Genomic DNA, 16,336 nt, shown 5'->3' on the forward strand with positions numbered 1-16,336 from the left:
CTTATTTACCAAGTCACAAACCTTAATCTAGTCTCCCTATATATATTATACTTATGTACTTGTAACCGGGTATCACTCAATAAAGAATATCTACTTGACACTCATGAACGTAGATCAGTCTCGACTGAAGCACGTCAAATCCTGTTGTTCGTTGATTGTTTTCGCGTGTGTGCATGATCCTAACGTCATTAAAGAAAACTTTTACAAAGTGCTCATAACAAAACTAATCATTTTTTCTTTAAAATTACTATAATTTAGAACTAAAAATAGCAATAATTTATAGAAAATGATTCGGCTGATTAAAATTTTCGAGGCTGCCAGTTCAAATTCCGAGCCTACCCGGGTTTTCGTCCCACCGTGTGTTACGGAAAAGAGTTGTACTCTTGTGGGCACAACGACTGTCAAGTGGTAGTCAACGGTATGATTTCCCGGGGGAACGCTAAGCCAAACTTTGAAGCTAACGTAAGCCAAATTAAGACAACATATCTTCAAATTTCGAGAGTAATGTGACCTAACACATAAGAAAGTTTTCGCTCTATAAAAAATCATTTCTCATTTATAGGTAGCTCCGCCCACATAAGCCTAACCTCTTTTGCAATGGTTTATTGACATTGCATTGACATATATAAAACCAAAATAGGCACATGCATATTAATATTTGGGGGGTTTGATGGAATTAATTATTATGGATGTGGATAGACTACTTTCACATTATTAAGTTCTGATCAACCTTCCCGGTGATAACGAGAGAAAAAGTATAAAAAGTTAATAAGTTGTTATGGTTGGTCATGAGTTAAAGTCAATCATCAATTCGGGTTGATATATAAGTTACAACTAAAAGAAAACTAGACTTGTTTGTTAAAAGTTTGATAAGAGTAAACAAACAAACGACTGAACGAGAATAGACATCTTTTCTATCCTATTAGATAGAGAAATTGCGATCATTGAGAATTAAAAACAACCCCGGTTTTTACATGCAAGTAAAACGATGTATAAAGTGTGGTTAAAGTAATTATAAACCGACCAGACTGATAAGTAAATTACCCTGTGATGATTATTTCTATATACAAACTTGATGTTTTATAGAAAAATAAGAATCGAATCCCTTAGTTGTCGTCGAATGAGTAAATAACCTTGTGATGATTATTTGACTAAAAAGTTTTAGTTCTGCCACCGAGTAGTAATACTACGAACCCTTTAAAATAATTGTATTAGTAACATATAAAAGAGACTAAGAGAGCATAGAGCAAATAAACAAATGACACAAGTAGTGCGGACCCTTTGAGAGTAGTTAGCTATATGCTCTCCTAAGAAAGTCTTTAAACTAACCAAATCCAAATAGAAACATAATCACAAATAAACTGTAGTGTTATAATGCGGGTAACAAAATTCGTTATTTATAATGTGGGTCATAAAATTCGTCGGAATTGAAATTTAAATGAAATTAGACAAAAATTATCATTGGTTTAATTCCTTTCATACTTTGAAGAAACTATATTTGTGTAACGTTAACATAATTCAAATAAAAAACATTGCATAACTCAAAAAAAATTTCACATAGGAATTTTAAACAAACACTAGGTGCATTATTTTGCATTGTTTGTTGGACCATAGCTTCTTGACTTTGGTTCCTATTTGATCTACAAACCACCCCACACATTAAATTGCTGTCATATTATTTTGTATATACATAGCAAATTTGCCCCCAATAATTCAAATCGAATTATTAAAAAAGTACATAAAGTTTCAACATCTCACCTTTGTAGATGTAGAGGTCATATTTTGCTAGAGGCATGCCAAAACAAAATAACAAGCCTAGTTCTATTATCTTTATTTTAAATATATACTATATTAGAGAATCTTTAATGAAAAGCCTAAAAAAAACTTTTATTGCCATCTCACATAACGTGTTCATCTTGATCCTTGTATATAGACAGGGGCATCCGAAAACATCCAAGGACGTCGAGCTCAAACCCAGACCTAATACACTCATTGTGGATGCTTTTATTAATAATATTGTGAGGGTTGGCGTCAAGGCTAGTCAGGTCTTAGCCGCCATTGAGGGCACTGTATCCAGAGGGACTCAAAAGTTACACACACACACATATGGTAAATCAGCATATAATAGGCTTTTATTAAAAACCTAAGCTCATGGTAGCCCTGTGATGACCGTCGTTTGAGTCAATCAAAAACCTAATTATTCTAAATAGTTAGAGCAAGTAAGATATCGTATCACAAGTAGTATGTGGTCAATGCAATTCGTGTAACAGATTTAATATTATGAAGTGACTGGTTTTAGTGCTGATCACACAAACAATTTTTAGTAAATGTAGAGAACTAAGCAATGAACAAGTAAATGAATTTCAAACAGTTAACAAAGCAAATCACACCCGGGAATTCAAGTAAGCAGCCAAACAGTCTCTCATGCAACCTAACAGATTTATTATTAACGATTAACTGAAAACTGATCAACCAGACAAAACCTTAGACGTCAAAAATTACTTTACACACGGCACTGGTTATCAAACAGTCATTGCCAGTGTGACTCGGTTAAGGGTAATTGTACGTTTTATCGTATTCAATCTAACCAAACAGTTATATGACTAATTATCTAGCAACTGGTAACATATCGTTCAGACCAACGTAAACCTAAACCGATCGACACACAGAAATACTAAACATCAATAATCATATATCAATCTTCAATAATTAAAACATAAGTATTCTTAATCACATGAGAAAAACTGTAAATGGTTACAAACTATACATCCCGGGTGTGATTCTAGGAGATTAGCCGAGCCGCGACATCATCGAATCTTCAATACGGATGATATGGATCATAGATATGGTCTTGACACGAGCTAGGATGGTGAAATCGCCTATCGGAGCTGCTGGAATCGTCTCGGTTCTTAAAAAACGGAGTTAGGGTTTCATATGATGAAAGATATGATATAACCAAATTTTCCCGTCTACACATCCGTCGCGGTACGCGACGGGGTCTTCTATGGCCCATCGCGTACCGCGATTGACCAAAAGTCAAAGCCTCATTTATGTCCCATCGCGGTACGCGATGGGACCTTCAACACACCCATCGCGTACCGCGATGGGTTCTGCTACAGCCAACTGCAATGAATGTTATCGTTTCGCGTGCTGGACATCTCGGGTCTTCATTCCGTGTCACAACAGGTCCAAAATGAGTACTTTAACGCCTGTGACCTGAAAGCCAATAACACACGTATGAAGTATCGATAGTTTTAAAATAAACAGTTAAAACTAAATAATAAACTAACTAAAACATATACAAATTAACCGACCATCACCCTGATTAAAAGAAATCAAACTAATTAAGCATCTAAGCCCACAACAGATAGAAGAGACTATATTCATCTAATTTTTGTTTTGTTTATTGTTTAACTTCGCTTTGTAAATTTTTTTAATGCCACATTTCATTAACAAACAACCTTAGCAAGGTGTTGGAACAAATACAAATGAAAAATTACATGTAATTAAAGGAACTTGGTTTTTGTCTATTGTTATCACATCGTCGATCTCTGGTATAAAAATTTATATATAAGAGTATTTTTCAGTACTCGTTTGAGACACCCGAAATCTTAAAAACGACCCTGAATATTGTAGATCTCATGTCATATAATTATTTGTTTTTTAGTTGTTAATTTGTTAGTGAATTTTGAAAGTGGAGGGAAAATGTGCATGTGAGGGTTGCATATTTGCAAGGCTTTTACAACTAGATCCATGGTTAAGGAATCAACAACATGGGGAGCTCTATTCAAGTAATATTCATAAATAATAATTCAACATCTCATTTCATTAAATAAATATTATTAAATCAAGTTGCTTAAAGTGTTGGTATCCAAGGGAGCACTTGGATGTATTATTTTATTACTATTTTTATGATATCGTATCTTTTTAATTCTTTAATGACTCAACCAACACTTCATTAAAGAATTTAAATAATAAAATAGTTGTTTTACATTATTTTAAACTGTGTATGTTACTTTACTAGCATCACATCTTATACATGTAGCCTTTTGTTTTATCATGAAATTCTTTATTGCGTAAAACTTAATAGTACAATTAAATATGTACATATACATGAAAAAATGTATAAAAAATAAATAAATAAATTGTACATTTATGGACCATGATGTCTCTTGTCAAGCCGATAATTCATGACAGGATTATCCAACACAATATTAGTAGACAAGATGTTAAATATTTTTTTGAACGGCCAACTAAGTAACGCCGGGCATCCCGTACGCGGCCTCCATTGGCTAAAGGTAGCCCGAGCCGGCCACTAGTCCGGACGGACGGAGCCCCTAGCGGTCCACCTGTTGAGGGATTCACCGGATAAAACCCGACCCCCACGCCCGCCAAACAGCACGACAGCGAGGAGCCGGTAAAACCAGGTGAGATCAGGACTCGAACCATGGCAAGCCAGGGTCATCTCTCATATCTCCTATATAAGTTGGTGGTAGTGAGGTTTGACCCCCTACCTCTCACTTATAATGAGTGCTCTAGCATTGAGCCATAACCAACTTATAGACAATACGTTAAATAGGTAGTAAATGTTAACACATTAATGACATTATATTAACGTATGTGTCTAAGCTGGTCCAACCTACTTAATTTATTTATGACACATATAACGTTTAATCAATCATCGTAAGCAACTAAACATGTTAACTTTTGCAAATTGCACGAACGACGCCAGTTAATTTACACGACATTGTTTGGATATGTTTATACCGCGTATCAAACACGACTTGTTTTACACAACACTTTTATTTCCTCTCCACTGATAATCGAAGCATCCCTGTTTTTTTTAAATTAACCAGACATAATAAGTATTAATTGGGTTAAATTTATATGTCAAATATTATATTTGAAATGTATCGTTATAAACATTTTAAAAAAGTGTATAAACCTAACTTACTTAGAAAGGTAAGGTACGTGGAAAAAATAAATGCACAAAAGTAAAGTAGGCACATAGCATATAGACCTTCCCTTAAGTCCTAATAATATTCAATATATAAATAAATTATAAATTATCAAAATTAGTTGGATAATAAACGACTATAAAATAAATTAATAAATACCCAAAAGAATAACATATTGTTATTTATTTTTTTTAACGATGAACACTAATTAAACCCATGGATAGTTTCATGGGGATTTGATGTCGTGAAATCTAACTTATCTATTGAGGCTTTATTCAAGCTTAAACCTAAGAATATGACATGCAAGTGGGATGCGAACCCACAGTATAAATAAAAAAAACTCTTATATGAACCTAAGACAAAACTTTTGACCTAGGGTTGTCACTTTTACCCGAAACCCAAGTCAAATTAACATGACCCAAAAAACCAAAACCTGGACCGAAGTAATTTGTGTTGGTTTTTGGGCATGATTTCTAGGCTTCGGGTCAACCTGAATAAACAATTTGTTTAAAAACATAATACTATTATTATTATGTACGCACACCATAAGTGAAACACTCTACACATTCCACTTGTTATAGTTGATCGACTACTTATTGTTTATATATCTTTTCTAATAATGATCATAATAGAAGAAATTGTTGTTTTGCTGGGATACGTTTATTTATAATTTGATTATTTATGTAACAAGCAAAGAAAAAAATGTGCTTCAGTTATTGTGTTGTAGTTTTTCTTTACCTTTTTATTTTATTTTTGTTTACTTAGATACCCGAACTCCAATTAAATCAACCCAAAAACACTCAAACCCAAATAGCCCGAACTCAAAAAAACCATGATAGATCTTAATTAGGTTCAAATAAAAATTAAAACTTTAAACCTGAAAAGCCCGACCCAAAATACTCGAAACCCGAATAACACTTATACTAGCCACTCCAGCAAAATGGTAATGGCTTATTATTTAACTATACAAACAAAACTCACTTGAAATAAAAGGTGATGGTTAACACATGTGAATAATTAAATTGCAAGTACGAAAATGGATATAAAATGATAGTAAGATAAGTTGAGCCAATGGCAAAGCATGAAAGTTGTGGATAAGTTGTTCACGTGGTGTGCATGTGCTTTCTACTTTTAGAAAGCGATATCATATTATTCTCAATAGCAATTATTTTGTTCATGGTTTTATAACTTCATAATAATCTCTTATTTTCATATAAATGTTTTGGTATAGTTTTGGAAAATGTTATTTGTTGAAGGGCCTGAATGTAAATTATTTGCTAGGAGTCATCTGCCACGTGTCTATTTTCTGGACCATGTTGTATGATCTCTCAAGTCCCACCACCTCTATTGAATCAATGACACGCATATATATGTTAGGAATGTCTGCGAGATGCAGCGGAAACACAAATACCGTAATAATGACGGATACAGAAAACATTTGTATTGGAGGCATAATACGGCGGACGGTGGCGGCAGTGGGGTGACGTGACGCGATGGGAGGCAGATTGTCGAATATGAGAAGTCTAGCGGTAAGTGGTACGTGCCTAGGAGGCAGAAGTTGATTCACGATGACAAGACTAAAAATTACAATTAACCGATCAGGATGATATTTTAGCTGTTTTGAGCCTTGGGTTTAAAATTTTGGATGGTGTACATTTTAACTAAAAGAAAAAAAACTGGGTTATTTTATTAGACATTTACACTACAAAGTACAAACTATACTGGACGGTGGGCCTTGGCCCACACTTCTACAACTATGAATTAGTCATTGACCCCGGTAATCACTTAACATGTTAATTTTTTTTAATTAAATAATAAATCATAGTTACTTAAATTTTGTCTTAGTTTTTCCATGGAAAATGTATTGTATGCCTTTCAAAAAATATGTATTATATAGCTGTATACACTGTAGACTATAGATATACACCCATATCATAAATAAAAAAATCATTTAGAAATTTATTTAAGGATTTTTACCTGCTTAAATGCCATTTTGTTAGATGCCAAAACTTTTTTACCTTTTAGGTTTATTCTTGTAGCCCAAATCTTAAACATTATGCTTTGCTTTTTATGTTTATTCTTGCATTACTTTAATTACAAACAATAATAACTATGACGGTATGACCATGGTGACATGGTCCATGGTCCATGAGAATGTTAGGAAACACCTCTACCATCTTCTTTTTTTAAACAATGGTCCAATAGTGAGGTGGGTTAGCTAGTAGGTCAACTTAGCCCATGACATTCCTGGTCCACCACAATAAGTTTTTTACTTTTCAGTCAAATCGGAACGGTTTTTAAACAGACGAACATGAACAAAGCCTTGTTTGTTTCAGTTCGTTTACATCGCTAGGTACAATAACATGGATCCAAATAATAAATCATATATTCAAAATATGAAACACCATGAATTCATTAATGCATTCTCTAGTTGAATGAGCTAATAAGCAACAATTCTTATCACTTAGCTTTACAAATTCCAATTCTAAATAGTAGATGAAACCTATATATATATATTCTTAAACCTTTATATATTTTGTATCCAATATCATTTTAATTTTTAATCACTCCTAGTGGTGTTGATTGAATTGATAGAAGATGTTTAACATCACCAATATGTAAACTATGTTGACCCATAGGAATCCTTCTAATCCCACTTTTATCCACCACACTCAAAAACTTGCACACATGGATATTAATCGGCACTCGGATATTACCCCGTGCTGGCACGTGCACCTTTGCAAACGCCACCAGCTGTTTATGTGGGCCCCAATGGCCCACTGGTGGCGTTGAGTACACCAGCATTGTGTGGGACCCGTCTTTGGACCCCACATTTTTCACATCCATTTGTAGAGCGAACGTAAGGCCACCGCATTTGGTGTGGGTCACCCTAACGTCGTTAGTGACTGCGGTTGTGTTTTTGTGGCGCCCGTCCACTGGGACCGTGAACAGTGTGGGTGCACTTGCGAGTGTGTGGATGATATTTGAGTAGCCTAGCCCGTGCCCGAATGGGTACACGACTGGGCCTTTGTAGAAACGGTAGGTTCGGCCCGGGTAGCCCGTTGCTTGGTTTGATCTCATGTCCATTGTTGTCATTGGTACATTTTTTAGGTAATCTTGATGATACCAAGTCATTGGTAACTTTCCTCCTGAAAAAAGAATTTATAATTAATATTAGTTGAGATTATAGGCCTGTAAATGAAGCGAACATTCGGTAAACTGTTTGGCAGAAATGCTAACTTTGTTTAAGTTTGTTCGTTTATGTTCGCTAATATAGCCGATTCAATTTTTATAAGCTCATTGTGATTTAGTCTAATTTTAATAAACTTTTAGGCCCAACACATTGTTGTTCACTTTTACTATAATTAGAGGTGCACAAACCATTTATTTTCTGGAACCAGAACGAATTCCGGGTATGGTCAACAAAAGTCAAAACCGGATCAGGTAGGAACCGGTCCCGGTTACAGTCAGGTATTTGACCGGGTTTTTTTTTCGGGTGTCGGGTAGGGTAGGATCGGTTTTTGACCGGGTATTTCCGGTTCCGGTGGGTCCGGAGAGAAATCCTATACCAGGTCGTACTTGCGGGTTGGGTACGGGTAGGAACCGGGTATTTTGTGCACGCCTACTTTTAATTGGTTTTAGTTCAGTTATGTTCGTTCATTTACGTTCATGAACCATTCATTAATGTTGTTTACAAACGAATACGAACACGAACACGAACAAGAAAACCCCATTTATGTAATTGTTCGTGTTCGTTCAGTTCGTTGACACATCTAGGGGTGGCCCTTGGCCCTATAAGTTATACCTGGATTATGGGCTCCAAACAACACATCAGCAATGGCTGCACCGCCAGCTTGGCCCGGGTACCCAGCCCAAACAATAGCACTAATCCGCGGGTCATTTTCAGCAAAAGACACATCAACAGGCCCACCAGACATCAACACTAATATAGTTGGGCCTTTTGAGGCTGCAGCAACTTTAGAAACAAGTTCTTGTTGGTACCCGGGTAAAAGCAGCCCGTCTCGGTCTTTAAACTCGGCCTCGATTGATTGGTCCAAACCCATTACCAAAACCGTGGCATCCGCTTCACAGGCTGCCCGGATTGAACCACCGAAAAGGTGCGCATTTTTGCAGTGTACGTCCGGGCAGCCTCTCCCGTGTATTGTTTTTGTGTATCTTGATATTCCTTGGAGTGGTGTTGTGTATCCACAAGCAATACCTGTCAAGAAAAATAAATCAATTAATTAATAAATAAAATTATTATTATTATTATTATTATTATTATTATTATTATTATTATTATTATTATTATTATTATGCGACTAGTTGGAGTTGCATCGCGTGATGTGACAGAGATTTTGTACATGTGTATCTACAATCTAGCAGACTAACTTATCAAAACACGAGTGAAATCGTTTAAGATAGCAAAAAAATACTTTACTTTGAATACAACTCTGTTTTCAATAAAATTTATACCATGATGTTGAGAAACAAAACTAAAAATAGTCACGTTTAGAAATTTTTTAAAAAATGATGAAGAAAAATTATTAGAAATAAAATTAAGATGATAAATGAAATATTATTAATATGTAAAAGCGTTAAAAACGTATATTATTTATAGTATAAGCGATGAAACTTAAAAGAAAAATAAATAAATAAAAAAGTTTCACATTACTGGATTTTTTTTAATGCAGCTCTGTTTCAATAAAATTTATTACGGAATGTTGAGATAAAAAAATTAAACATAGCTGCGTATTTAGAAATTTTTTAAAAAATGATGAAGAAAATTACTAGAAATAAAATTAAGATGATAAATGAAATGTTATTAAAATGTAAACGCGTTAAAAACGTATATTATTTATATAGTATAAGGAGTGAAACTTAAAAGCAAAAAGAAAACTAAAAAAGTTTCATATTACTGGTTTTTTTAATACAGCTCTGTTTTCAATAAAATTTATAACTAAATGTTGAGAAAAATAAAATTAAACATAAATTTAAAAAAAATGATGAAGAAAAAATTAATAGAAATAAAATTAAGATGATAAATAAAATATTATTATTATTATTAAAATTTAAAAGCGCTAAAAACGTATATTATTTATAGTATAAGCGGCGAAACTTAATACTTGGTAGCAGTATACCTGCATAGTTTCCTATCATTGTGACACTAACATCTGAGTTAGGCCCTATGACAGCAACGGTTCGGTGTCGTTTAGGCGACAATGGCAGTGCCGGGCCGTGGTTCTTAAGAAGAACTATCCCTTGTCTTGCTGCTTCAAGGGCTAGCTCTTGGTTAGCCGGTGTGCACACGTCTCGTGGACCAAGATGACCAAAGGTATGGGATGATGGCTCACCATCAAACATGCCTAATCTCATTTGAACCGTAAGCGTGTTAAATAATGCACTATCGATGTCGGTCTCTTTTAAAAGACCTCGGTCTACTGCACCTTGTGTGTGCACTGCTAGGAACGGACCGCAATCCAAATCCAAACCTGAAAATATTTTGTAACTAGTTTTGTTATGTGAAGTTTATGACTAGATGTCGAAACATGTATGTAAATGTTGACGGCGATGAAATATAGTATTTTGGTGTAACCTGCTTTTATTGCGTCGGCTGCGGCTTCTTCAGGAGTCGCGGTGTAGTGTTGGTTGTCGTAAAATACTCCAACCGAGTCGCAGTCTGAGACGATGTACCTATTTTTGGAAACAATGACATTATAAAAAACATAATAAGCAAGACATGTAAAAAAATGTAGCAAAATATAAAATTAAGGATTTTAAATAGTTCGTGTTCGTGGGTCAACCCCGTCACAAGCCCGAAAATCATGACATGAACATGACTTGTCTAACCCGAAATTTTCTTTTAGAATCGTGTATAAGATAATTACGTATAAACTTCAAAACTTGATGCTCATTTATTGTGTATATTAATTTGACAACATATCCTAAGGGTTTGCACAAAACGAAAAAACCGAACCATAACTGAAAAAACAAAAAAAATGAACCGAAAAAACAAACCGAATTAGAAACCGGCGATTTGGTTTTATAATTTAGCAAAAACCAAAATATTGGTTTTGGTTCGGTTTTGTATTTTGTTAAGAACCGGAAAATCGAACAGAACCGAAATAACCAGAAAATCGAAATAAACGTAAAATCTGAACGCTAACCATTTAAACAAAATCTATCGATGACTACTTTTTTTTTACATATGGTTAATAACAAATATGTGTTGGTTTCTACGTATGGTTAATAACTAATAATACCCGTACATTTAGTTTTGATTTTGAATTTTGATTTTAAACGTAACTTTTATTAGCTTTTAATATTTGAGATCCAAAGTTTCATTATTCTATTAATCATTAGTTTATAGCAAAAATTATTATCTCCAATTTCAATATCTTGGGTCAAGTTCTTTTTGGCCCAAAAAGTTTTGGCTCGATTAGCAAAACCGAAAAAAACCGCATACCGAGCCCAAAAACCGAAAAAACGAAACCAAACGGTTACAAAAAATCATAAAACCGAAAGTTTGGTTTTTGGTTCGGTTCACGCTCACCCCTAATATATCCAATCATTTTAAGTTACCATATTAAACACATTATAAAACTAAACATGTCAAGTTGTCAGGTTAATCTAAACACAACTTGTTTTGCTAAATGTGTTTGTGGGTCCGGCCCAAAACAGGTCAGAACCTGTTTAGACTTCACCCAAACCCGAGAATAGTTATAAGTTAAATTAACATGACATGTACCATGTGACCTTATTATATAGTGTAACATCCTAAATATTATTAGCTATATAATTTTAAATACCCGTCGAGTTTCCAAGAGCCACGAATGGTGTCACGAAGAAGTCTAGGGTCAGCGCAAGTCGGAATGCCGTTAACTTGATTATAAGAGCACATTACACTTGCTACTTTCCCTTGCATAACACATTGTCTAAATGGTACTTCAAATGTATCCACCATTTCTTGCTTGCTTACCTGCATTTGCATAATATTATCTTTTTTACTTTTACTTTACATAAAGAAACTGTCTTTTCTTTACTTTTTCTAGTGGAAAATGGGCTTTCTTAATAGTTACTTATTCTTATTCTCTAAAACCAAACCGAAAACCAAAACTTCGGTTTTTGGATTTTTTAAAACCGTTTGGTTTTGGTTTTTACGGTTTCTGGTTTTGAGTTTTTGCCATTTGAGCTTCAAAATTTTAGGCAGAAAAAAAATTGGCAAAAAATAATGATCTCAGGTATAAATAATTTTGTTAATTGTAAAATAATAGAATATTATAGAGTTGATCAAAAATATATGAGTTAAATATTTATTAAATTCTTATAAATTACTTAATATAAAATATAAAAAAAACAAAAATTTTAAGAATTCGAATATGTTTTTTCGGTTTTTATCAATTGCAAAACCAAAACCAAACCATTAGTTCGGTTTTTACAAAAACATAAAACCAAACCACCGGTTTTTGTTTCGGTTTGGATTTTTCTGTTATTTGGTTTCGAATCGGTTTTTTCAGTTTTTTGCACACCTCTAGTGTACGTTATGTTTTAAAAAATGTTTATCTCGTAATTATTTTTAAAATAGTATAAACTTATGCACATATCCATATAGCGTATGCGCACATTTGTATTTAGACAAGACGCTACAAATACCATATATTTTTTTACTTTTTTAAAATCTGAATACATTTCTAGTCAATTTATATAATAATGCATGCACATTCACGTTTCTTAAAATATTATTTTTAACTCTAACAAAAAATTACCTTGGCATTAAAATGGAATCTATCAGTCCCACTCCAGTTATCAAGATCATAAGCAGTATAATGCTTACAACAAGCAGCCACTTTTAACCGGTCACCAGGCAAGTTACCTTGTAGTCCCCTAACATATCGAGAGGCGTATTCACCGGCTACGATCGGGTCCTCACCGGGTGTCTCTTGACCCCGGCCCCACCTTGGGTCCCTAAATATGTTTATGTTTGGACTCCAATAGGTTAACCCACCCATGCCTCCATTGTACATTGCCCTTGCTTCATCAGACACAACCTGTATACCATAAATCAATTAATCATAACATATCATATCAATCATAAGCTTTGTTATGACTTATGACTACATATTTTATATTTTTAATAAATTTTAGGACCACTTGTTTCTAGAAACGACAAACCAAACTTTGCTGGTTGGATGACTTTTTTAAACGAACAGTTTTATTGGTTTAACAGTTTAAAAGATTTTTTTTAATTATTATTATTATTATTATTATTATTATTACTACTACTTTGCTGGTTGGATGGCATATCTAAAATGTACAGTTTTATCGGTTTGACAGTTTAAAAGGGTTTTTTTTTAATTATTATTATTATTAGTAGTATTATTATCTTGAAATTAGTAGTTTTTATTAAAATTTATAAAATGATAAGATGGGTCAATAAAAATATTGATAATTACACATTTTAAAAATAAATATAAATTTGTCACATTGATTAATTTATTTATTAGGTTTTGACTGATGTATTTATTTTTTTACTGTTTCTCAACAGGTCTGATTTTAACATATTATATTATATTGGAAACAGGAAAAAGATGTCATTTTTTGTAACAATCTTGGTAATGTAGTAAGTGTTTAATTTAATTATTTTTGTATTTTGACAAAAATAGGCAAGGCATATTGCCTTTTGAAAAGCCTTACACATTAAGGTAGATAAGAATATTACTTTAAATGACATAAATACCCTTGTAACATTTATCTAACAAATCATTGATGTGAGAGATCATAATATCATATGCATAATGTATCATATTCGAAATTAGTGTAAAATAAAATATTTTCTTTTATTATACTTTACCCTGATAAATCTAAACTACTTACCCGTCCGATTTCTTCCCACAACGACGTATTAAACGAGGCCGCAGTCGTAATAACCTGCGGGAAAGCAGTGGCCCCAGGAAAGTCACCACCAAACCTTGTCCCGGGACCCACATTAGACACACCATGTAAAGCCTCCGACCACCACTCATACTCATCCATTCCCAAACGTGGCACTGCTGCCGCTTTATTCACTAACAACCCGATTTTCTCCTTAAAAGTTAATCGACTTAGCAAATCCCTCACTCTATCCACCGAGGACAAGCGAACATTGCAAAACGGCATATCTTTCACTGCGGCATTTGTCGGGTCACATGCGAATGTCCTCCTAGCATTGCTAGCAGGCCAAGTAACATGTAGTAGTATGATAATAATAATACAAGAGTGTAGTATAGTGGTGGTGGAGGCCATATTATTATTATTGGTGGTGGTGTGATGGTGAACATTACATAGGCTATAGAGGGGTATATATATAGTTATATACAATCATTGAAGTTTGGGTATGGGCAAATTGGTTGATGCAAAGGGAATCACTTTGATCAGTAACTTGTGTAAAGGAAAAAATAATAATAATAACTATTGCTTTTGGTGCAAGTTGTGTGACTAGTATAATATAATATAACAAGATAATAAGTCATGCATTTTTGAGGGGGTTTTTTATCTGGTTTTTAATGGGTAAAGATTTGTCATTGAATAGAAAAGATTTGTGAATAAAGATCTTCATGCTTGAAAAATATAGTTTTTAAACTAATGGTCACCATAGGGTGCTGCTTTTAAAATCTGTTTGAACTTAGTTGACAAATTTTTAGTTTAAAACTATAAAAAGAATCCAATGTACTTCGCTTTAAAGAGGTACCTGCATGAGTCGGTTCTAGATTTAAACTTCATGCTGAAAAGAAAAAAAAAAGGCGAGTATTCTGATTTCTTTTACCTTTTTTTCAAATAGCCATTCACTTCTTGCTTTTGAGCTTTAGGTATGGCTTTTGTTCGATTTATATTTGGACTTAGGATGTTTAGATACGGCAAAAAATGATCTAAAATATTGAATTTGGCGATACCTTATGATCAAAATAATGAACTTGTGTTTAAAATTTTTAGCACAAAACAATGAATTAGGTCGATAAATCTTCCATGTACTCCTAAACAAGGTAACTTCACGTAAATCGGATCAAGCATTGTAAATGTAGTTTGAAAAGACTACCGATTTACATAAAACCATGTCAATTTTCATCAAAAGGACATGATCTAGTGGATGTAACATGCTATTCTTATTTACAATATCAGTGTTTATGTTATTCGACGTAAACACTATATTTTTTTTAACAAATTTATTTAGTTGTTTTTTTCGTACCTTTAAAGGTATTTTTAGACGCAATTTAAATATATTAGTTAAACTTTTAAAAAATTATAATAATAAAAAGATGAACTCTCAAATCGAAACAAAAAGAGAGAACGATTTCGAGCTTTCATATTTTTTACGGACACGATTATATGTGAGAACTTGAAAGTGAAATAAAGTATTAAAGGTACAATGTATTTATTGTTAATGCACACGTGGCACTCTATGATTTGTATGAAAAGAGGCTGGGTGGGCCCCATGTTTCTTCATTAATAAAGGAGTACGGGGAGTAGGTTTTTTTCTACTACATCAAGTTGTGAATTAATGGATAAGGTTATATTATTATTTTAGTATTTTAGTATTTAGTATTTAACAAGTCAATGGTTATTCATACACCCTTTTTGGTTATTCAAACACTCTCTTAACACATAACATATCTATATATACACCCTATAAAGGGTGTATGAATAACACATCTCTTTAACAAACATCTTTAAAGATGGTAAAAATCTAGTGTGGTAGTTTAATGGTAGGTCCTCAGAAGATGGATGAATCGTAGGGCTAGTAATGGAGTTGGAAATTGTATTGTCATTGTAAGTTTGCAACTATTGTTGGAAAGGAATCTATGTTAAGTTTTAATATTTTGTGAAAAGTCGTTAATACCCTTGACTCATCGAAGAAGAAACGTAGTAGAAGTGTTAAACGAGTAATATTGTGCGTTTACGTAAGGGTTAAGAGGGGCATTTAAGATATGGTTATTATTATGAGTGTAGTTGGTGTTAGATCGTATATGAGATAAATATCAAGGACAGTTATTTAAATTGAAGAAACTGGTGTATATAAATGTATTAGATGGTTGTCTGCGCGATACTGCGGGAAATACATACCTTGGTAATCATATAGATTTATGGGTGCTTGTTGTTTCGTTGTAACCGTGAAACCATTTATTGTTATAAGTAAATTCATAGTTCTTATTTTAAACTCAATTTAATATCAAAGTACAAACGAAAACGAAACCTAACCATCGTTAATGGTTTGGTTTTGTTGGGTTTTTATTTTCAACGGTCTAGTTTCAGTTTTCGGTGACCAGAAACCGTTAATAATGACTTGGCTCATGGTTTAATTTAAAACCATCAAAACCGGACGTGAAAAGCATATACGTAAAATT

The 16,336-nt window shown here is 33.4% G+C and overlaps 1 protein-coding gene across 1 annotated transcript; it reads right to left on the reverse strand.

The window, feature by feature from the left end:
- Positions 1–7,392: 7,392 nt before the first annotated feature.
- LOC143601721 (putative beta-D-xylosidase 2) lies at positions 7,393–14,472 on the reverse strand. The gene is made up of 7 exons (XM_077079045.1): positions 13,833–14,472; positions 12,725–13,006; positions 11,768–11,937; positions 10,555–10,652; positions 10,100–10,450; positions 8,764–9,177; positions 7,393–8,107 (listed from the first exon to the last, which is right to left on the reverse strand). The coding sequence occupies exons 1-7, from the start codon at positions 14,238–14,240 to the stop codon at positions 7,512–7,514; spliced, it is 2,319 nt and encodes a 772-aa protein (XP_076935160.1). The 5' UTR covers positions 14,241–14,472; the 3' UTR covers positions 7,393–7,511.
- Positions 14,473–16,336: the final 1,864 nt, after the last annotated feature.

Source organism: Bidens hawaiensis, unplaced genomic scaffold (assembly GCF_021521415.1).
Source record: "Bidens hawaiensis isolate Kalapana, Puna unplaced genomic scaffold, B.hawaiensis_p1.1 tig00056998_1, whole genome shotgun sequence".
Classification (NCBI taxonomy): domain Eukaryota; kingdom Viridiplantae; phylum Streptophyta; class Magnoliopsida; order Asterales; family Asteraceae; genus Bidens; species Bidens hawaiensis.